This window comes from Equus asinus, chromosome 21, assembly GCF_041296235.1.
Source record: "Equus asinus isolate D_3611 breed Donkey chromosome 21, EquAss-T2T_v2, whole genome shotgun sequence".
Classification (NCBI taxonomy): domain Eukaryota; kingdom Metazoa; phylum Chordata; class Mammalia; order Perissodactyla; family Equidae; genus Equus; species Equus asinus.
Window position 1 is genome coordinate 58,746,852 of NC_091810.1, and position 24,467 is coordinate 58,771,318.

Sequence of the window (24,467 nt, forward strand, 5' to 3'; positions counted from 1 at the left end):
GCATTATTCCAAACAGCCAAAAAGCAGAAACCACCCAATATCCATCAAGTGGTGTCCAACAAAAAGGGATAATGCACTAATACAAGCTACAACATGGATAAACCTCAAAAAATATTATGCCAAGTAAAAGAAACCAAATGCAAAGGATCATGCATTATTATATTTATACAAAACGTCCAGAAAAAGCAAATTTATAAAGACAGAAAGTAGATTTGCATTTGCCTGTGGCAGGGGGTGGGAACAGGGAGTGACTACAAATGGACATGAGGCATCTTTTTGGAATGATGGAAATGTTCTAAAATTGGATTGTGGTGATGATAGAATAACTCTGTAAATTTACTAAAAAACTATAGAATTGTACACTTAAAACAGGTGGATTTTATGGTATATAAATTATACCTCAAAAAATTGGTTTAAAAAATGAAAAATATATTATGCTAAGTGAAAGAAGCCAAACACAAAAGACCACATATGATCCCATTTATATAAAATGTCCAGAAAAGGCAAATCTATCTATAGAGACGGAAAGTAGATTTGTGGTTGCCTGGAGTAGGGGTGGGACAGAGATTAACTGTAAACAGGCACAAGGGATCTCACTGGGGAGATGAAAATATTCTAAAACTGGATTATGCTCATTGGCTCATGATACAGTAAATTTACTAAAAATCACTGAATTTTATACTTAAAAATGGGTGAATTTTCTGGTATTAAATTATACCTCAGTAAAGTTATTTTAAAAAATAAAGTGGTCAAATCACATTGGAGTTCTTAACCTTTTATCCATGAACCACTCTGAAAATGAGATGAAGACTAACCCTATCCCAGAGAATTGAGATTCCCTTTTGCCCGTCCACAGACACTGTACTGGTCTGAGGACACCAAATTAACAGGTCTCTAAATCTCCAGAGCACTATGCCACCTTACTAACAAAGGCACTAGGAATGCCCATGATCATCCTCTTCACCCTAGAAAGATGAACACCTTACCAGAAAAGAAGGCAAAATTCCTCTTCTTAAACAATGACAGGAACCCCCTTCCTTTACTTTTAGGACATCATTTTGGAATCTCTCACTTAATCCATTTCTTCAATATAAAACTCTGACTGAGGGACCCAGAAGCAATCAATCAAGACAGAGATCTAGGGGCTGGCCTGGTGGCATAGTGGTTAAGTTCACACACTCCACTTCAGTAGCCTGGGGTTTGTGGGTTCAGATCCCAGGTGCAGACCTACACACCCCTCATCAAGCCATGCTGTGCTGGTGTACCACATACAAAAAACATAGAAAGATTAGCAACAGATGTTAGCTCAGGGCCAATCTTCCTCACCAAAAAAAAAGGACAGAGACCTAGCTAGCTGTCTTTAAAACCAACCAGTGCATGTCAAAGACCCAGGGTGTAGCAAGGACACAGGTCCATGAAACGGCTTAAGGAAAAAGAAGATGTGATGTCTTTCAGATAAAACTTAGCCCAGATTTGTTTTGAAACAAGAGGCAAGTAAAGTCAAAAAGAGAAATATGACAAAGTTTCTCTAAAACACAGACGGTGCAATAAACACTCACAGCCCCAGGGCAGCTGAGTTTTCAGCCAGTCTTTGTTATAAAACTAATTTCAGGACAGGATGCTGATCTAGCAAAGCAGACAATCTCCTTCCTCCAATACACAGGGGTCTGCTCATGTCAGTTGGATTGAGCTTCTGTTTAGCTAAACACCCCCTTTTGATTTCTAGTCACTGGATTATTGTTATCCAACAAATACTGCCCTCATCCTCATTCCCCAGCCTCCCCCAACCACTGGGCCTCTCAGAGAATTACAATCCATGTTTGTGCAAGTTTTGCTCTCTGCCAACTGGTATTCCTGGACCGCCTTAAAATCCATGCCACACACAGCAGCCACATGCATCAGATCATGCCATGTCCCTGCTTGAAGCCCTCCAGTAACACTCATAATTCCAAAATCCTCACCAGGGCTGGGAAGGTCCCTAGTCTGGCCCCTCCCTGACCTTTCTATCCTTACCAGTCTTCCTTCAGGTCCTAAAACACTTTAAGGTCTTCTCCTCCTGGGGGCCTTTGCATTTCCTCATCCCTCAAAAGGGAAAAATCCTCCCTAGGCTGGTAGGACTCCTTCTCATCAAGACGACTCATCCTTCAGTGCTCAACTTAAATGTCGACGCCTCAGAAAAAGAATTTCTCGTGAAATCACCCTAACTAGGTCTCCAGGTTACTCTCTATCAGAACATCTTATTTCCTTCCTAGCCCTTGCCAAAACCTGTAATTCTTTTTATTTGTGTACTTATTTAATGTCTACCTCCCTGACTAGAAAGTCAGTTCCAAGCAGTCAGAAGTTGTGTCTACGTCGTTCAGAGTGGTACCTGCAGCTTCATCTGGAGAGGATCCCCAGCTCCACCCCAGCAAAGTCTAGCACTTCGTGGGCACTCAAGGGTTTTCGCACGGATGCGGGAATGAACTAAGGCACCCTATCCCACAATCCCCCAAATAGGCGGCTGTGCCCACAACTCCAAAATCCCATTTCTCGCACAGCCTCGTCGAGGCCTGTCCCATGCCTGCACTTTTTTTCCTCTCCCAGACACATCTGTTGCTCAGGTTCAAACATCTGTCACTACGCAAATCTCTCAGGAGCCCCTCAAACCCCACCCCGCCCCGCTTCACAGCGCGCCACTCAAAATCCCCTCCCCGCCTTGCACGCGCTGCACAACCCCGGAGCCTCACCCACGCGCCCTCCACACCCCCGGGCCCATGAGCCCCCATGAACGTCTGTGGGTCCTGTGCTCCCGGAGCTCCCGCGGGTCCCCACGTTCCCGCGTGTCACCCGCCGCCCAGCGCGGCACCTCCCCCCTCAGCGGCGCCAGCTCTCACCGATCACCTCCTGCAGCTCGTAATCGTCCCTGTTGATGGACCAGGGCAGGGCGCTCGAGTCCTCGGACATGACGGCGGCAAGGCTCTCAGTCCTCCCTCAAACTCGCTGACCTCTCGCTTCTCCTCGCCGCGCCTCTCCCCACCCCCAACCGCTGCCGCCGCGCCCCCACCAACCGCCTCGGGAACAGCCACGGGTCGGACGGCGCCCGGGCGCGGGGTCACCGCGCGGCAGAGCAGCGGGGGCTCGAAGCTCCGGCAGACCTCGCCTCCTGCTCCTCCGCGACCGGCACTCCCCGGCCCAGCTTAGGTCCCGGCCTCGGCCTCCGCTGCAGAAGCGACAGTAGCTTCGCCTCGGCCCAGCCCCTCTGTCCCGCCCTCCACCCCAGCCCCACGCACGGGCCAAACTTTCCCTTCTCCCTCCACCTGCCGACACGCAGCGCGCTGACGTCACCGCGCCGGGCAGGCCCCGCCTCGGCCCCGCCTCCTGCCGCCATCTCAAGTGTGGCTAGATTAGCAGCGAGCAAGCAAGAAGCTGGAGAAGGTGGAAGTTGACAGTGGAAGGAGAGCAATGCTTAGGAAGAAGTTCAGCGAGGGTATCAGAAAGCCAGAGAAGAGCCTAATGTAGCAGAGAGGCGGAAGCCACACTAAGCATGGCGACCAAAGGGTGGCCGCGCGGAGGGGCGGAGCCACTTCTGGCGGCGGGGGCACGTTGCGGTCTCTGTCGTCGCATTCATTGGTTTGTTTGAGAAGGAATCAGAAAGACAATGGGTGTGTGTGGACGTCAGTCAGAATTTAGTCCCGTCTCCAGGCTCTCAGCGTGTTTCTCCGTGCCAGGGCTCCAGTCTTTGAAGGTTGCCAGTACGGTATTCGTTTCGTCCTTCCTCACGGCGTAACCGTCACACCCTCGAGACGTGCAAACGGCACCGCAGGGTGTGGAGAAGGCCGAAGGAGAAGCTGGGTGGGGTAGCCTTGGGGTGTGGACAACTGCCAACTAGGATAAAAGGCCTTGGGCTACGGGACGGAGTGCTACCGGAAGCTTGCCCCGTGACGACACTTTTTTCAAGGCGGAAGTTCTCTCTGCAGCGCGGGTCGCGGCCCTCTCTGTAATCTTATTGGGCAGGGTGGGAGTTCTGGACACTGTCAACCTCGGGTCTGGAGCTCAAAGGAACTTCTGTCTTGGGGGAAAGTTAGGCTTTTTCCGCGGACGCGGCGTGGGCAATTAACCAAATGAGATTTGGCCACGAGGCTTTCGCTCGTTTCAACGGCCTTGACTCTAGAAATTGGTTTCAGCCGTTACTACTGACACCTTCTTTACTGCCATGTGTTGCCTTTTTCTTTTTGCAGGGAGAAGAGGGATGGGGATCAAAAATATCAGAGAGGAACTAAATCTGATGGTAAAGCTTAGAGATCTCAAGGTTTGTACCAATAGAAAGATCCATAAACCAGAGATTCTTAATCTGGGATTGTTGGCCTACATGGGCCATGGACAGATTTCAGAAGGTCTGTTGTGGGGTGGGGGGCGAGGCGGGGAGGGTTTTTGGGTTTTTTTTCACTCCCTTAAAATTACATGCAGTTTAGTATATACTTTTGGGAGAGATTTTGGCCACCTTCCTCCTTCCTCTCTTTCCTTTCCTCAGTGAAAAGGAGCTACTAACCTAACAGTGAAAATTCAAGATGTAAGTTGACCCACATTCTTGGTGGACAGGGTCACTATACATTCCTTAATGAGTTCTCCTCTACCTCCTCCACTCACGTAGCTTGATGGTTTAGTTGAGCCAGAGCCTACTCTGCAGATCTGGTCACTTTTTTCCGCCTGTCTCCTGGGCTTTCTCCATGTGGCCTGATAGGGGTTAAGATCTCATGTTTTTCATGAGCAAGGAATTGGTAGCTGTTGGAGGCCAGAAGCCCAAACTTCGACCTCTTTCTCAGCTTCTGGAGTATATTCCATGCAGGAACGCTGTCATAAACACTTGGTATACAGTGGGAAACAAAGCAACTTAGTTCCTGTTTTCATGGAGCATATAGTCTAGTAGAGAAACGGTGAATACTAAGCAAATATGTAGATAAGTAATTACGTTACCAAGCATCGTGCAGGGAAATGCCAGTACACTGTCATAGCGAATAGTTAGGGAGTTTGGCGAAGACCTCTCTGAGAAAACTGAGAGGGAGCCCACCATGCAGAGTATTTTAAACAGGTAAAAGGAGTTTTAGGCACTTTTGACGCTATTAATAAAGTAATGCTTTGATTCCTGTTAGCCTTACTTTGATAAAGTAAGGCTGGTCCTTGTATATGGCTCCCTCGGTAATCTTTTAGGGTTTGAGGGGAAAAGGGAAGTTAGGGTGATTGTGGAACCCTGGCCCTAGTATCAAAATTTCATCAAATCCTACCTAAGTTTCTTGAAAGTGTGACATATTTTCCTGGGGAGAGGAACCTTGTTTTTCCTCACATTGTCAAAGGCGTCCTTGTCTTAGTTTGGGTTGCTCCCAAAATCAGTCTCTGAAACCAGGGTTTGGATGCAAATCATATATTTAGGAGGTGACCCCAAGAGGCACTCGGAAGGAGTGGAGAAGTGAGACAGGGTAGGAAGGAAAGTCATTAAAGGGTGCCTTGATGAGGAGTACTCTTGGCTCAGTCCTGCTGTGAACCATCTGAGAAATGGACACACCTCAGAATTATCCCACTAAGAGGCAAGGAAGCTGAGGTATTTACGCACCAACTCCTTTAGAACTCTAGAGTGTTAATGCCCCTGCACTTGTTCCCAGCTCAGTGCTGGGAAGAGCGTGTTCTTAAAGTCAGAGAAGGCACTCAGGAAGAGACGCAGGCAGTCCTCTCGTATACTCGGACACTCTGAAAGCAAACTTCAGAGTAGGCCCAAAGAATGTGAACCATGTATAGACAGCAGCTGCCGCAGCATGTAAACCCAAAAGTTGGGAAGCACTGTCTGGACTGAAAAGCCAGGAGGGAAAGTGTGTTCATGCTTCCCCTTCTTTCTCTGTTGCTCTTAAGCAACTGACCTGCATTGTGCTTTGCTTTTAGCACCAGCAGGGTAGAGGAAAAAAGACTGATTTCAAGACTGGTGATGTCTTGAAGTGGAAATTAGATCTGTAATAATTCAAGTTTTATAGGCTCCTTTAATGAAAGAAAGCTTTTGAAATATATAAATTAATGTATACCCTATATGAGAAACCTGAATATAAAGAAAAGCGCAATTTTGTGCCTCTGTTATAAGCTGATTTTCTCAGCAGTTTCGTGTCTATGCCAGGACCAGCTGTAGACTGCTGGAATCTCTTCCCTTCATCCATCCCTTACATTCGCATATAGTGCAATGTTATCGCATTAGAAGAGGGAACAACACCCATACCTCACATACAGGTACTTCTTGTCTTGTGCCTGGAATAGTGCCCTGCACAGGCATATATTCAGGTATGGTGTTTTTGTTTTTAAAGATTGGCACCTGAGCTAACAACTGTTGCCAATCTTCTTTTTTTTTTCCTGCTTTTTCTCCCCAAATCCCCCCCAGTATATAGTTGTATATTTTAGTTGTGGGTCCTTCTAGTTGTGGCATGTGGGACGCCGCCTCAGTGGGGCCTGACCAGTGGTGCCATGTCTGCCCCAGGATCCGAACCAGGAAAACCCTGGGCCGCTGAAACAGAGCGTATGAACTTAACCACTCGGCCATGGGGCTGGCTCCCTAAGCATGGTGTTGATTAAATAGATGGAGTGTGAGAGTAGAGGAGCGTGGACAAGTTAGGAGTCTGGAGCCTGGGGAGAAGCTGACATCTTGACAAACCCAGAAAATGAATGTCCAAGGCGACAGTCGCTTGGAGCCTGTAAGAAATAGGTAGCTGCAAAGGTTATCATGGGAAACAAAAAAATCAGTCCTTGCAGAGAGGAGGGGCTCAGCATCAAGCTGGATTCTGAACCAGAGAGTAGCTTCAGGCTGGCACCATGCCAACTTGATGAGCTCAAGCTGAGTTGAGCAAAAGCTGGGAAATATTTGGTTGAGGTGGAGCAGGTTCCTACATGACTGCTACTTTTCAAATGCTATCTCTTAAAGGTTTAATGTGTCTAAAAACCTACTTCATTATGATGTATATTGTAGCATTCTTGTAATAGGAAAAAATTGGAAATAACCTACGTGTCCATGGATAGAGGACTGGTCATTGCTTGTACATACTATGTGGAACATCTTAGGATCCATAAGAAACTTGTGTGTAGTGTAATTAATGCTAGCTGAAGTAGCAACCCAGAAATCTGGCTGGTTTAACCCAAAACCTTCTTTCTCATACACATGAAGTCCAGCACAGATGTCTCTGGTCCTTCTCCTCCAAGCAGAGAATCAGATTTTGGCTCCTTTCGTCTAGTGGGCACTACCATCTTCTAGGGCCTCCTTGGAGTCTTCCACTGGACCCTCATCTGGTTAGCTAAAAGAGAACACCACAAAAGCTGGTCAGCACTGAAAGTTGTGTCTCTTACTTCTTCCCATGTTGTATTGATCAGACCCGGTTGTCTGACCCCAGCCTAAGTCAAGGAAACTAGGACATGGCTTCCTATATGCTCAGTAAGAAGAAATGGGATTAGTGAACATCTAGCCACTCTGCTGCAACTGCTAACTTTGATTGCCTCCAGGCTAGAGCTACTGACTTGTTGAAGAAGGGGCGTAAGAAGGATATACTCTTTGGTGCATTTTGGGTTTACCAATCCAAATATTTTCTGTTCAAAAAAATTCACCCTGTGGCTGAGTGGTTGAGTTTGCGCACTCTGCTGCGGCAGCCCAGTGTTTCGTCAGTTCGAATCCAGGGCAACGACATGTCACTGCTCGTCAAGCCATGCTGAGGCGGCATCCCACATGCCACAACTGGAAGGACCCACAACTAAGAATATAGAATTATGTACTGGGGGGCTTTGGGGAGAAAAAGGGAAAAAATAAAATCTTTAAAAAAAAATTAAGGAGGACTAGTAAAGTTATGGTTCACCCATACTATGAAATTCTTTCATTCAGAAAGAATGAAGTAGATCTGTCCATTCTGGAACAAAATGATCTATAATTAAGGTAAACAAGCAAGTTGTAGGTAAGTTAGATTTCTACATTGACTTACTTCAGGTTACCATAACAAATTCCCATAGTCTGGGTGGCCTAAACAACAAACATTTTTCCTCATAGTTCTGGAGTCTGGGAAGTCCAAGATCAAGATGCTGGCAGATCTGGTGTCTGGTGAGGGTCTGCTTCCTGGCTTATAGAGAGCCATCTTTTCATTGTATCCTAATATGGCAGAGGGCGGAGAGCTTCCAAAGGCACTAATCCCATTCATGAGGGCACCACCTTCATGACCTAATTACCTCCCAAAGGCCCTACCTCCAAATATTATCACATTGGGGGTTGGGATTTTCATGTATGGATTTAGGGGAGACACAAACATTCAGGTCGTAATGTACATGTATGTAAATATATAGAATAAGGTCTGGGAGATAGATGGAAGTGCAATATACATTTGTTTTACATGTATTGTTTGAACTATAAGGAGAAAATATTCCAATGCTATATAATATTAACAGTGTAAACTCTTTAAAGCAATTCATTAAAGTCAATTCCACAAAAATATTTTGGGGGCCTATAAACATAACCCACTGCTGTATTAATAATCAAGAAAATGCAAATTAAGGGGCTGGCCAGGTTGTGTAGCAGTTAAGTTCCTGCACTCTGCTTTGGTGGCCTGTGGTTTGCTGGTTTGGATCCCCAGGGCGGACCTACACGCCACTTACCAAGCTGTGCTGTGGCAAGTATATATAAAATAGAGGAAGATGGGCACAGGGCCAATCTTCCTCAAAAAAAAAAAAAAGCAAAACTAAAATGAGATACCATTTCACTCTCAACAGATAGGAGAAATTTAAAAACCAGAGAATACTAAGTGTTGCCCAAAATGAGCTACAGAAACTAGTCTGCTAGTTGGAATGTCAGTTGATGCAACCTCTGGAAAGCAAGTTGGTATTACCTAGGAAAGGAGAACATGTGCTTCCCCTATAGCCCACTTCCACTCCCAAGTATATACCCTAAATAAACTTGCATACATATATTCCAAGTAATATTTACAAGAATAGCTATATCAGCATGTTTTGTAATAGCTAAATAAACAAAGGAAACCGCCCAAATGAAATATAAAAATATTCATACATTGGATACTATACAGTAGTGGAAATGTACCTATTACAGCTATGTAAACTAACTCAATAAATCTCAAAACAATGCTGATAGAAACAAAGTAATGCGGGGCCAGCCCAGTGGCGCAGCGGTTAAGTGTGCACATTCTACTTCAGCGCCCAGAGTTTGCTGGTTCGGATCCCGGGTGTGGACATGGCACCACTTGGCAAGCCATGCTGTGGCAGTCGTCCCACATATAAAGTAGAGGAAGATGGGCATGGATGTTAGCTCAGGACCACTCTTCCTCAGCAAAAAGAGGAGGACTGACAGCAGATGCTGGCTCAGGGCTAATCTTCCTCAAAAAAACAAAAGAAAGAAACAAAGTAACAGAAGAATATATACAGTATGGTTGCACTCACAAAGGTCAAAAGTAGGCACAATTAAATAAACTTTTGTGTTAGATACTTAAGAAGAGCAAGGAAACAAAAAAATTCAATTTGCTGATTAGCTCTAGGGGAAAGGAGAGGAGGCAGCCAGGGTAGGGCACACGGGAGATTTATGATTCAGGTCGTGTTCTATTTCTTAACCTGATGATGGGTGCACAAGTGCTCAACTATTCGTATATGTTTATGTGCTATTTTAAAGTACATTTCATAATTTAAAGTTTGGTTCCTCATGTCTCAGGCAGTACTATTGTTTGTGGTACCCCACACTGCTCTTCCCTTCACTGAAACTGAGGGGACTTCCAACACTCTCTTCAACCTGGTTACACTGTGCCTCCCTTTGCCCCTTTGTTCAGGCCGCTCCTCCTCCCAGGAATGCCACTTTTCTTCTCCTCCACCTGTCCAAGTCTTACTGGCTCTGCCAGGTTCAGCTGCTGGTCCACCCTCCCCTCCCCCTCAGAATGCTTTTTCCGAGATTGTTCCGGCCCTGGGGGAAGTCATGTACACTTAGCACCTCAGCCAGACCACTTCTGGGCACTTAGCCTGTGCTGCCGTGTACCCATAGTCTTGTCTTTTTGTGAATCTTCTGTATTTCAGATTAGGTTGTGGGTCACCCGTGAGGAGTAGGGGATATCCTATCACTAGAAAGGAAGTGAAGGGTTTTTGTAGAGATTTGTGTTTGGATTTGGGTTTTTGTTTTGCCCACCTTAAGCCCTGCCAGCATGACGACAATCTGGAAATTTATGAAGAGCTGCATTTTTCTCCTTTTTAGGAAAGTTTGCAAGAATGTATATACCATTTAATTCTCAACCTCAGGCAGGTGTATCAGAATCTCTAAGGGGTGGGTGTAGTTTGTAAAAAACGTTAAAAAATACAGATATCTCTCACTATCTAAACTCAAGAACTGAATGCTCATATTTATCTTCTCATAACTTGGTATCCCTCACTCTCTGAACTCGGGAATTGAATAGATTCAGACAGCATGGAATTTAACACCTGGTTTCATATAACATAAATTCAGATAAAAAGCCCACTAAAATCTTCACAGCAACAATTAGATTTAAGTGCTTATAATGTGCTAGGAAATGTTCGGAGGGATGTAAATACCTCATGTAGCCGGTAAAATTGGCCTGTGAGGTTTTTATGCCAGTTTTACAAATGAGGAAACAAACTCAGAAAGGTTAAGAAACTTGCCTCCAAAAATTCCTGGAAATGCTTAGCACAGTACCTGGCTTGTTATAAGTGCTCAATAAGTGATAGCTGTTATTTATTAGTTGGTGGGACTAGAGTAAGAAAGCATTATGGAGATGGGGGTTGAGCAACAGTTTCTGTCGTATGTCTGACTCAGGTCTGCTTCCTCAGGAAAAACGGGTTTCAGCCACCATGTGCATGATATCATTCACAGCATACCATTGCTGCCCATGGCACTGCCTAATTTCTTACTGCAAAATCTGATTCAGGAAATAAAGGCTTTCTCTTTGATTCTCAGTGACTTGTGAAGCCTTGTTTGCCTTTAGCACCCTACGTGAACAAGTGAATTCAGGTTTGAAGTCTTCAAAATTGAGGCCCCTGCCTGCCTGGGCACTGAGTTGGAAATTTCAAGAAATGGGGACAAAAGTGCCCTATCAAGTGCAGTGCACAGACGTTATGAACTATTCTCCACCTGCACGGCTGTGAGCAGTCTGCCTAAATAGGAGATTGTCTTCCGTTGTCCAGAGGGACCTGGGCTCCAGAACGGGTGTTACTTCCTGGTGAATGGCCACAGACCATGACCTTTGAGTGGAGTCTAAGCTCTGGTCACCCTATCCAGCAGACAGAGAAGTTGTTATATTATCAGATTCTTCTGGTTCAGTCTTTTGGGGGTAACTTGGTCTCTCTTAGGTAAGTGCTAACCCACTTAGCACCCCCACCTCCGCATGCCATCCCCCATAGATCGTCTTGTTGGACAGGAGGATAATAAAGCCCACATTGACTCCTTACACAGAATTACATAAAAGTGTCCTACAGAGTGACCTACCCAAGAGTTTAACCTGCCCAAATCCTAGAGAGAAAAATAATTTTAAAGTTTTGCTAGCCTTGTGGTAACTATTATAGAATAGTTGGTGCTGTAATGGGTCTTCTTATGCACCTCATAAGCCTTGGGACAGGGACTGAAAGCAGGAAAACAGAGGAAGTAACTCTGCATATTGCACAAGCACTGAGTCAGTCTACAGAACTTAAAGCTATACAGACTGTTGCAACTGGAAAAAACCTTTGTCTTCTCAATGTGGAGTTGGGTAATTTCACCTGTTAACGTGTGTGCATATGGTGGGTATGGTGTGTTATTAATATTTCACCTAGCAGGAAGACCTTGGAAGGAAGGAAATTTGTAATGCCAAGGACCCCTTGGAGGGTGAAGTATGTGTGTGTGCATGGGCACATACAAACATGGTGTTCTTCTAGATTAAGTAACCAGGCTGTAGAAAATCTACTGCGAGGGGATAAGTATGCCCACAAATTGCCTGGGGGGAAAGAATGGCTCTTAGGGCCACAACCCCTGCATGTAGAAAGGGTAGGGAAGGAATTTGCACTGTGAAGATTTGAAGAACCTTCTGAGGGCAGGAGAGTAGAACCAGCAACTGGGATGTTTGCACAAAGCATGCCGGTGAAGGGTCTTCACTTTTTAACAGGAATAAAATTCAAGGGATGGACCATTAATATGATTGTCGTTGGAAGGCCATAGTTCACGGTTGTCCTGCAGCCCTCATATCAAAAGCCATGCCTTACTCACTCAAATCATGATGTTCCTCCTATACTGTAGGGATGAAACCCCTCCTACCTGTGATGTTCACACCATAAGTGTCACTGCCCTAAAGAAAAGGAAGAGGAAATAAAAGTAACACTTGTTTTTTCCTATCTGCAGGCGTATGGACAGGAGAAACAGATGAGGGAAAGCAGGGAGGGCAGGCAGGCTCCCAGGTCCTCATTTCCCCCTGTCCATCCTCCCCAACCCATCCAAATCTTGACTAGGGATAACTATAGAAACATCCAAGACAGATATGGAAACTCTGCAGAACCCAAGAACATCAGAGGCTTGTGGACTGCTCCCCCAGGTATGGCGTGGGAGACACTACAGGCCGCTAGCAGAAGCCTTGCACTTGGCTTTGCATCGTGTCCAACATACTGTGGGAACAGGAATGCAGCAGTGATGGAGGGCAGAGTCTAGGCCAATGAACACCTAGATACCATGTCCAGTCCCTCATAGCCTATGTTTGATCTACAGGAGATCAAAAGCTTCCTTGTGCCCCATGAAGGTATGAGGAAGTATTGTAGAGACCTGTACAGAGAGTTGGGATGAAAAGGCTGAGAAGTAGAACTTTGTGGTAGAAGGCAAATGGTTGAGACCACGGACTTCAGCTCTAGGTGCTGGCATCACACTCCAGAGGCCCGATGAGCCCCACTGCATCCCAGCAGGTGATTTTAGGAACTCAGGGATTGGGCCAGGTATTTCATGGCAGAATCAGAGGACAGTACAAGGGCTACCACAAGGTCACATTTGAGCCTCTCCTTTCCCACACTCCCAAACACCATCTTGACAAGATAAAGGGGGACAGGAACAGGACCTGAGAAGCAACATTTACTTAAGAGAGACCAAGTTACCCCCAAAGGCACTATTAGAACAGAAAGAATCTAATATATTGTTTACTGGCAAGCCTAAATCTCCCCCTTCCCACCCAGCAGGGCAGGGACTTGTGGGAAAGATTAGATTATGGAAAACAAAGAAGCTACATTGTCTTTGCACCTCTGAGCTATAGGGTGAATAGATGTGCATCCCTGCTCTGTTCTGTGGGTTAAACTATAGGGCAGGCACATAAAAGTGTCCAGTTGCAGCTAGACCTTCAGTGAAGCCAGATACACCCTCACAGTTAGCACTGGAGCAGGAAAGGGAGACCAAGGCAGACCAGGGGCCCAGGGTTCAGCAGCAAAGTGGGCAGGACCCATGGCAGAGCAAGGAGGAGACCATCAGTGGACACAATGGGACTGTGGTTGTGTGAGCACTGCAGGGGGCTTGCAACAAACCCATTTTGTCAGTTAGGACTTCTTGGTTGCTAGTGACAGAAAACCCAAACTGTATTAGGGTGCTAGCATTCCTGCTGTAACAATAGCCAAAATAGAAATTTGTATCTCCCTGATATAAAAGTCTTAATGTAAGCAGTCCTGCGCTGATAGTTCAGCTCCATAGTGTAAATGTCCCAGGCCCTTCCCATCCTGTGTCTGCATCCTCAACATGAGGCTTCTAGCTCCCACCACCACACCCACATTCCTGCAGCATGAAGTGGGTAGGGAAAGTAGAGGGCACACACCTTTCTGTTAAGGTCATGAACTAAAAGTTGCACATGTCACTTCCTCTTACATCCTATTACCCATAACTTAAACACATGGCCATACCTAGGGTCTCAGTTAGCTGTTGCCACAAAAATGCTGTGTAACAAACAACCCCAAAATATCAGTGGCAGACAACAGTAAGCATTTATTTCTTGTTTATATCTCTACAGATTAGCTGGTGTTCGGCTGGTCTATGTTGGACTCAGCTGAACTTTGTTCCAGGCTGCAGCTTGGGTTCAAATCTATTCCATGTATCTCTCATCTTCCTGCCACCAGTAAGCTACCCAGGACATGTGCTCTTCATGGTAATGAGTTTCATGGTAATGGCAGCCAACATATGCCTTGGTAAGTCATGTACATAGATTAGGAGCTATGTGGAGAAGGTGGCCTTAGAGCAAGGTTGGTGACCTGACACAGGTCTGAGCCCTCACTTTTGTACTTACCTATCCAAGATCAGAATGGCAAGATGAAGGCATGAGCCCACCCAACTGCACAAGCACATTCAAAGCCTTTGCTTGGATCATGTCTGCTAAACTCCCGGCCTTCTGGTTATGAGGGAGATGGCACCATTTACTGGCTACTGATTTAAGGCTTATAAACTGAGACTTAAACAGGGCAATCCACTGTTCTACCAAGCCAGCTCTTTCTGGATGATAGGGCATGTCATAAGACCAGGAATTCTAAGAGTGTGAGGCCACTGTCACACTTTATTTGTCAAAAATGTGTCCCTTAGATGAAAGCAGTGTCATATGACTTATCGTGGCAATGGATAAGGCATTTTTCAGGTCCATAAACTGATGGTGCTAGCAGAAATGGGGCAGGCAGGGGAGGCAAATCCAGACCCATGATAGGTGTTTACTCCTGTAAAGGCAAATAACCTTCCCCAACATGTTGAAAGGGGTCCAATTACCAGGTGTTTGGCTGGTCCCCCTGGAAATGGTGTCATTTCTGGGCTCAACACCACTTCTGAACAAACAGTTTGGGCACTCAACGGCAGGACTTAGGGAAATATAAAGACCAGTGTTACAAAAGAACAGTCTCAAGTCAATGATCTCAGCTTCTATCTTAAGAAATAGAAAGGGGCCAGCCCCGTGGCCGAATGGTTAAGTTCGCGTGCTCCGCTTCAGAAGCCTAGGGTTTCACTGGTTCCAATCCTAGGCACAGACATGGCACTGCTCATCAGGCCATGCTGAGGTGGAGTCCCACATAGCACAACCAGAGGCACTCACAACTAGAATATACAACTATGTACTGGGGGGATTTGGGGAGAAAAAGCAGGGAAAAAGAAAAAGATTGGCAATAGTTGTTAGCTCAGGTGCCAATCTTTTTTTGTTGTTGTTGTTAAATATTTATTATAATAATTTTGTTTGCTTAAAATAAATCCCTTAGTGAGATTTATCGAGCTTTTTTTGTCACATGTACGTGAGTGATTACTACTTATTACTAATCAGCATCAATTTTATTTCTTTATTTCTTTCCTTTTATTTTTTTAGGTATGTGTTGAGAAAATACGTTCACATAAATAGATGGTAATGGAAGCTGTTTCATTTTAGCAAGGTTTCTCAGTTCTTTGAACTTCAGGTGCCAATCTTAAAAGAAAAAAGAGTAGTTTGAACTTGAAGTAAACAGAAGAAAAGAAATATTAATGACCAGAGTAGAAATTAATGAAATAGTAGACAAAAGACAACAAGGAAAATCAATGAAACCAAAAACTGATTCTTTGAGAAAAATCTATACAGATGTTAAGCCTCTAGTCAAACTGATAAGCAAAAAAAGAGAGAAGACCCAAATTACCAATATCAGGAATGAGAGAGGTGACATCACTACAGTTTTTACAGATATTGAAAGGATAATATGTAATGAATATTATGAACAACTTAATGCCAATAAATTTAACAACTGAGGTGAAATGGACAAATTTCTTGAAAGACACAAACTATCAGAGCTCTAAGAGGAAATAACAACCTGCATAAACTTAGGTCTATGAAAAGTTTTGAATTTGTAGTTAAAATCCCTCCCACAAAGAAAATGGTGTCAGTAGCCAGATCACCTTGGTGAGGGCAAGTCTGTGTTGTTGAGCCCATGCGCAGTCTCCTTCCCTGTCACCATGGCCACCTTGTAAATGGGTCTGTTGACCAAGTGCCACAGTATCTGATGAAGAGGCCACCTGATGTCCATAGGTCGGGTCATCTTGTCCTCCTGATTACTGAGAGTCTCGTCTACAACAGATGCTCTTGGATAAGCAGTTATGTGGGACGTGAATATCTTTACACTATATATGTTGCAGGAAGTCCATCTTTCCCCTAGACCTCCTTGTTGCCAATCTTCTAATCTTGTTCTTTCTAAATTCCTGACCAGCTGGCCATCCTGTTAGCCAATGCCCATGAGTCATGTTAAATCTGTAACTTAGATCTGCAGCAGAGTACTGTGCACTGGAGAATATCCTTTCACTACTGGCTTTTGGAGCCACTTCCAGAGTGGGTTGTGGTGTAACAGTGATCCACTTCTGGCTGGTTCCAGGATATGTGTAGATTCATCTGTAAAAGAAGTCTGTGCTTTCTTTTTCTCCATTAACTGATCATATGTGTTTCCTCTCAGGGCGTAGGTAGAATGTTGGAGGAGATATAGTCAGGCATAGGCATTGGGTGTAAGAGGAGTCAGGTGGTTCACTTTGCCTTTAGATCTGCCCAGTATATACCATTTCCATTTTACGGTGGCAGGCTGATGTTGCCTCTCCAATTTTATGGTTCAGTGGACCAGATAATACCCAGTTCGTGATAAGTACTTTGAATTGGTTGAATCTCTCTATGTCTTGCCCTCCACCTGTGCTTTATCCCATGCCACCACCACTGATAATTTGCTTATTTCTAATAACACTCCGTGCTATGGATTGCCAAGGTCCCATTTCCCCTCCATACTAGGAGGTTATCCATAGCAACTCAATTCCAGAATCCTATTTTAAGGCCACTCCTGATACCAATTATTGTACCACTCAGGTCCCAGAAGGAAATAAATGGCACACTCAAAATGGATAATTTGGTGGCACAGCAGTTAAGTGTGCACATTCCGCTTCTCAGCAGTCCAGGGTCCGCCGGTTCGGATCCCAGGTGCGGACATGGCACTGCTTGGTAAAAGCCATGCTGTGGTAGGCAGGCCACGCATAAAGTAGAGCAAGATGGGCATGGATGTTAGCTCAGGGCCAGTCTTCCTCAGAAAAAAGAGGAGAATTGGCAGTAGTTAGCTCAGGGCTTATCTTCCTCAAAAAAAAAAGGATAATTTAAGGAAAGTTTAATAAAGGAGCTCTTTGCAAACCCAGGGGCAAGAAGTAGGGAAACTAAAAGGAATGTGCAGTAGTCCAGAGTTGGCAGCCTTGGGGAGCCAACCAGCCCTAGGCCTGAAGGAGCAAGGAGATGGAGGACTAATGGAACCAGAGAGGGTAGATGAAGGAGACTGCCAGCTGAAAGTAGCTGTAGCCTTTGGTGGAAAGGAAGTCAGTCCTCAGCAACCCCACGAAGAAGTGAGGCAAGGGACTACGTACCCTAACTTAATTCTCTTCCTGCTGTCTGATCTCCTGTTGGTGCCTCCTGTTGGCCAAGCCCAACAGGAAACCAGTGGGCAAGGGGACGCTATTGATGTAATCCTTGAAAGTCAATATCCTGGGGCACAGAGCCTTGTGGAGAACAAGGGGAGGAAATGTGAAGAAGACAGCTAATATCTATCTAGCACACAGCCTAAACTAGTTTAAACAAACAATTTATTAGCTCAATCTGAAAAGTCCAGCTGTAAGGCTTGAAATAGGAGCTCAAATGAGGTCATCAGTATTTGGTTTTTCTTCCATTTACAGGCTTCGTGTACAAGCTTCATATATAGGCAGTCTCTCCCATCATGTTCCAAGGTGGCTCCAGAACTTACAGCCTTTTTCATTCAAGCACAGTAGGATCTATCAAAGGATTCATTGGGTCTCATTGACTCTGGTTGGGTCACATGACATGCCTGAACCAATCATAATGTTCAGCATTAAGGAGAGTTGCTGCTTGGTTTAGATCTCTGTATGGAGCTGGGGGTGAGGGAAATCATGGCATGGAATCTGGACGAGGAGGAGAAATGTTGATGTTGGGTAGCCAAAACATGATACCCTGTATCTCGCTTCCCAAACGTATAGGGCAGAGCATTTCAGTCTTTCTGTACCTATGATTCACCCGGGGATCCTATTAAAGGGCAGAATCTAATGAATTAGGTCTGGAGTGGGGCCTGAGATACCTTATTTCTAACAGGCGATGTAGATGTCCAGGGACCACACTTTGAGTAGCAAGGTTCTGTAGCTGCACAGTTCAATATGGTAGTCACTAGCCACATGTGGCTGTTGAGCACTTGAAATGTGGCTAGTCTAAATTGAGACATGCTGTAGGTCTAAAATACACACTGGATTTTGAAGACAATATGAAAAAAGTTAAAATCTCATAAATAGTTTTTATATAGATTGCATGTTGAAATTGTTAGATCTATTGGGTTACATGAAATACATTATTAAAATTAATTTCACCTGCTTTTTATTTTTTTAACATAGCTACTAGAAAATTTTAAAATACATATGTGACTCATGTATCTGTTGGATAGTGCTGCTGTAGAAGGAGGTGACTAACTCTTGTAGTAGATGAGGCTGGTGTTCTTAAAACACATTCGTTTTCACCATGGATGCTCACTCAGAAGAGCCTATCATAGCAGAGACCACATAAGATTTACCTCATGGGTCCTTGGACTTGGCCCACCCTTGGGACCTCATGACCTCAGGGTTAGGTAACTGTAGGTTGAATTGATGCACAAGTACTTAGGATAGGGGACACTGGAATGGGTCTGGAGGGGTGTGATCTGAGGATGGAGGAAGTTCCAGGATCCTGGAGTCCCTCCTCCCAGCCCCAGTCACTTCATTTCTCATTCTTGTTTATGCAGTTGCCTGAGGCAGAAATTACCATGTGCTTTTCAACTTCCCTAATCTATCCTGCACCCAACCACTAAACTAATCTTCACACTCCGGTTTTACCAGTCCTTTCCTGCCCAGACTCATGCACCTGGTTGCAGCCTGCATTCCAGGGGCTCCCTACTGAACCCGGAAGGTCTTGTCCTACCATTCTACCAGCCCCTAAATGTGCCTCTCACTTTCCTCATCTGTCTAAGTTAGTCCCTTACTGCTTGAAAGGACCTCTCTACCTCCAAGTCTCTACTCCACCAATTCTACCACCTTTCAAAGATTATCTGCCTCCAAAGTCCTTTTCAAGACTTCTGGCCCACAGAGGCTGGTCTTCAGATGTTGTAGGACACGCTACCTTTAGCATATAAGCCAGCATATCTGCTATGGAGGGCTGCGTTGTCTAACTCTTGAGTTAGTTGGGTTTTCCTGTGTTTGTGCCTTGATTCTGCAACTAGGCTTTAAGTTCCTTGAGGACAGAGCCCTGCTTTGTTTATGTTTATGTTCTTCTTTTGACCTGGACCAACATAATAAGTAGGTCCTCAGAAAACATAAATGAAGTGCTGGTTGAAAATACATAGACTTATATATGCATAAATATATGTTATTAGTGATCATTTTTATAATGAAAATCATTCTTTTTAAAAAACAAGGTGGTAGATAAATACTGGCGAGGATGTGGAAAAAAGGGAAAATTTGTTCACTGTTGTTGAATTGTAAATTTGTATAGCTACTATGGAAAACATATGGAGGTTCCTCAAAAATTTAAAATAGAATACCACATAACCCAGCAATTCCCCTTCTGGGTATATATCCAAAGGAAATGAAAACACTATGTCAATGAGATACCTGCACCCGCATGTTCACTGCAGCATTCTTTACAATAGCCAGGACATGGAAATAGCTTAAGTATCCATCGATGGATGTATGGATAAAGAAATTGTGGTGAATGTATGTGTACAATGGAATATTTTTCAGCCATTAAAAAAGGAAAATCCTGCCATTTTTTACAACATAGGTGGACTTTAAGGGCATTATGCTAAGTGAAATAAGTCAGTCAGAGAAAGACAAATACCATATGGTCTCACTTACACGTGGAATCTAAACAAACAAACAAAAAATCAAACTCATAGAAAAAGAGATCAGATTTGTGGTTATCAGAGGTAGGGGGTGGGGATGGGGGAATTGGATGAAGGCAGGCAAAAGGTACAAACTTCCAGTTATAAGATCAATAAGTACTGGAGATGTGGGGACCGGCCTGGTGGCATAGTTTGCACACTCTGCTTTGGCGGCCCAGGCTTCACAGGTCTGGATCCCAGGCACGGACCTAGCACCACTCGTCAAGCCGCCCTGTGATGGCATCTCACATAAAATAGAGGAAGATTGGCACAGATGTTAGCAACAGTCTTCCACAAGCAAAAAGAGGAAGATTGGTAACAGAAGTTTGCTCAGGGCCAATCTTCCTCACACACACAAAAAATACTGGAGATGTAATGTACGACTTAATGACTATAGTTAACACTGCTGAATGGTATATTTGAAAGTTAAGACAGTACATCCTTACAGCTCTCATCACAAGGAAAAAATATATGTATTTTTCTTTTTGTTTGTATCTATATGAGATTATGGGGGTTAACTAAACTTACTGCGGTAATCATTTTACAATATATGTAAGTCAAGTCATTATGCTGTACACTTTAAACTTACATAGTGCTATATGTCAGTTTATATCCCAATAAAATTGGGAGGGGAAAAAAACAAGATGGAAAATTAAGCTTTACTTATTGTATAAGCACCCAGGGGTTTTTGTTTTTATTTCATTTTCATATTAATTTTTTTTTTTGAGGAAGATTAGCCCTGAGCTAACATCGGTGCCCTTCTTCCTCTATTTTATACATGGGATGTCTGCCACAGCGTGACAAGTGGTGTGTAGGTCTGCACCAGGATCCGAACTGGTGAACCCTGGGCCACCGAAGCAGAGCGTACAAACTTAACTGCTACGCCATCGGGCCAGCCCCTCATGTTAAATTTTTAAAGAACTTTATTTTGAGATAATTGTAGATTCACAGGAAGTTGCAAGAATAGTACAGAGAAGTTCCTGGACCTTTCACACAATTTCCTCCAATGGATATATCTTATGTAACTGTCGTACTATATCAAAACCAGGAACTTGACATTAGAATGTGTGTGTACAGTTCTTTGCCATTTTTTCACATGTAGATCCATGTAACCACCACTACAATCAAGATAGAGAACTATTAGAACACCTTAAAGATCTTCCTGGGCTACCTCTTTATAGCACGCCCACTCCCTTTCCTCCTGATCATCCCGAACCCTGACAACCGCTGATCTATTCTCCATCTCTGTAATTTTGCTGATTTCGAGTAGAATTTCACTTTCATTTATTTATAGTGTTTGGAGAGTATCTCTTTGTATAGGTATTTAGTAGGTGCTCTAGATATGACATTTTATGTACGTAACTTATCTCAGTTGTACTTGTGTGGACATTACCAGTTTCAGGGAGGTATAGAAAGGTTTCTTCTCTTTAAGACCCTTTAGTCTCCCCTGTTTATAATATAGCTGTCTTAAATATTTCCTCTACATAAATTGAGAACCATATCAGACAATGCATGAGTGCTTAGGACAGGGGACGCTGGACTCGATCCTGTGGGCTTTGATCTTTTGAGGAAAGAGGAAATTGTGGGGACCACAGAGTCTCTCTTCCCAGCCAGCAAATTTCACTTCTCCTTTTCATTTGTGCAGTTGCTTGAAGCAGAAATTACCACTGTGCTTATCAACTTCCCTAATCTATCCTGTACACAACCACTAATGTTTTGCTTAACCCATCAGATATAATTTAGGAAACTCAAGAGGAGAAGGAAAACATTTTGCATTAACCCACATTTTTACTCTTTTGTTCTTCCTTCTTGATGTTCCAGATCCCTGTTTTAATCATTTATTTTCTGTTTCTGACCCTCCTTTAGCTATTTTTAGGTTAGGTCTGCTGTTGACAAATTCTTGTAGTTTTTCTTCATCTGAGAATGTCTTGATTTCCTCTTCATTCCTGATTTTCACTGGTTATAGGAGTTTGAGTTGACAGTTCTTTCAGCACTTGAAAAATGTTGTGCCACTTCTTTCTTACCTCCATGGCTTCTGATGAAATATCTGATACTGTTTAAATTGTTTTCTTCATTATAGGAAAGGTGTCATTTTCCTCTGGCTGCTTTCAAGATATTTTCTTTGTCTTTAGTTTTCAGAAGTTTGACTGTGATGTATTTTTGCATGGATTTCTGTGGGTTTATCCTGTTTGGGGTTTGGTCAGCTTCTTGAATCTGTAGGTGTATGTCTTTGGCATATTTGGAAAATTTTCAAGCATACTTATTTGAGTACTTTTAAAGCTCTGCCTTCTTTCTCCTCTCAATTTGGGACTCCAGTGACACAAATATTAGATTTTTCTTATGGTCCTGCAAATTCCTGAGACTCTGTTAAATTTTTTTCAGTCTATTTTCAAGTGAAGTAGCAATAATGCTTGTACTTTTTAATTTAAAACATTTTTTTAATTTTGAAAAATTTTAAACACAGAGCAATAGAAGAAATAAACTTCCAATTTAATAACTAAGATATGGTCACATTTGCTTCCTGTATCCTTTGTTATTTTTTTCTCTCTCAGGTTGCTTAGGTACTTAAAAGCAAATCTTAGACATCACTCATTTCATGCCATTATGCTTCAGAACTGGTCTAACAGATTTGGACATCTTCTGATGTAACCACAATGCTATTATCACATCTAAAAAAAATAGTGATAATTCTTTGGCATCATCTAATACCCAAATTTCCCCAATTGTCCCCAGAATGTCTTTTTTTTAGTAGTAGTAAAGGACACATAACATAAAATTTACCATCTTAGCCACTTTTTAAGTGTATAGTTCAGGGGCTGGCCCAGTGGCGCAGTGGTTAAGTGCACACATTCTGCTTCTTGGTGGCCTGGGGTTCGCTGGTTCGGATCTCGGGTGCGGATGTGGCACCGCTTGGTACACCATGCTGTGGTAGGCATCCCACGTATAAAGTAGAGGAAGATGGGCATGGATGTGAGCTCAGGGCCAGGCTTCCTCAGCAAAAAGAGGAGGATTGGCAGCAGATGTTAGCTCAGGGCTAATCTTCCTCAAAAATAAATAAATAAATGAATAAAAATAAAAAATAAATGTACAGTTCAGTAGTTTTAAGTACATTTACATCAATGTACAACCAATCTCCAGAATGTTTTTCATTGTGCAGAACTGAAACTCTGTACCTATTGAACAACTCTCCATTCTCTCCTCCCCGAGGCCCTGGAAACCATCATTCTATTTTCTATCTCTGAATTTAGCTATTCTAGATACCTCATAAAAGTGGAACTATATAGTATTTGTCTTCTTGCAACTGGCTTATTTCCCTTAGCATAATGTCCTCAAGGTTCATCCATGTTGTAGCATGTGTCAGAATTTCATTCCTTTTTAATGATGAATAACATTCCATAGTATTTATATACCACATTTTGCTCATCCATTCATCTGTCAAGGGACACTTGGGTTGCTTACATGTTTTGGCTATTGTGAATAATGCTACTAGGAATATGGGTGTACAAATATCTCTTTGAGACCCTGCCTTCAATTCTTTGGGGTATATTCTCAGAATGGAATTGCTGGGTCATACGGTATTTCTATGTTGAATTTTTTGAGAAATTGCCATTCCACTTTCCACAGCAGCTGTACCATTTTACATTCCCACCAACATTGCACAAAGGTTCCAATTTCTCCACATCCTCACCAACACATGTTATTTTCTGTTTTTTTTTTTTTTATGGTAGCCATCCTAATGGGTAGGAGATGGTATCTCGTTGTGGTTTTGATTTGCATTTCCCTAATGATTAGTGATGTTGAGCATCCTTTCATGTATTTATTAGTCATATGTATATCTTCTTTAGAGAAACTAGTCCCTTGCACATTTTTTATTTGGGTTGTTTGTTTGTTGTTGAGTTATAGGGGTTCTCTATATATTCTGAATATTAACCTCTATCAGATATATGACCCAAGACTGTCTTTTTACAACTGATCTGTTTGAACCAGGATCCAACAAAGTCACATTTATATTAGTATATTTTATTGACTACTCTCTCTCCCTGTTTCTTTCCCCTGTCATTGACTTGTGGCGGGATCCAGGTCCATTGTCGTGAAGACTTGTACTTTTGTATTTTAACTTTGCTGCTGCACTCCAAAGTTTCCTGCTTTTGCTTTTGGCAATTCCAGCAGTGAGTCTTCCCTATTGAAAAATGAGAGTGTCTCTATCAGAGGTTCCTAGAGGACTAAACCAAAAATGAGAAGAGGAACCTGTCTCGGTATCTGGGAACCTGCTGGTGGCGGGGGTGGGCACTGGAGAAGGAAGGTTGGAGGGGTGTGAGCCTGGCCTGAGAGAACAGAACAGAACAGAAGCTTTTCCCATGAGGCGAGTGGTGTTACCCAGAGACTCCCAGTGATCAGGAACAGACCCAAAGACTATCCCTCCAGCCATGGGTGGCACAGGGCAGATGCTGGGGGCACCGCTGGGACCATACTGCAGCTCTGCTTCCCAGGGGACACTGGAGAGGAAGATCCTGCCTCAGGGCTGCCCTGCATACGTGAGGGCCTTCGTAGATGTCCTTGAG

General features: G+C 43.7%; 1 protein-coding gene and 1 long non-coding RNA gene across 4 annotated transcripts in view; one reads left to right on the plus strand and one right to left on the minus strand.

Moving 5' to 3' along the window:
• Positions 1-3,325, minus strand: part of OXSR1 (oxidative stress responsive kinase 1) — an 89,983-nt gene extending 86,658 nt beyond the window's left edge. For both annotated transcript variants that reach the window (XM_070492316.1, XM_070492315.1), the window contains exon 1: positions 2,874-3,325. In XM_070492316.1, coding sequence (XP_070348417.1) covers positions 2,874-2,943 — 70 coding nt within the window. In that variant the 5' untranslated portion in view covers positions 2,944-3,325. The remainder of the gene's footprint in view (positions 1-2,873) is intronic.
• Positions 3,326-3,453: 128 nt separating this feature from the next.
• On the plus strand, positions 3,454-22,214 carry LOC139041322 (uncharacterized). 2 transcript variants are annotated; one of them, XR_011496248.1, is made up of 4 exons: positions 3,454-3,976; positions 4,218-4,288; positions 13,992-14,166; positions 15,315-22,214. It is a non-coding gene; the product is annotated as an uncharacterized lncRNA (long non-coding RNA). The 2 variants fall into 2 exon arrangements; XR_011496247.1 differs by having other exon boundaries at positions 3,454-4,288.
• Positions 22,215-24,467: the final 2,253 nt, after the last annotated feature.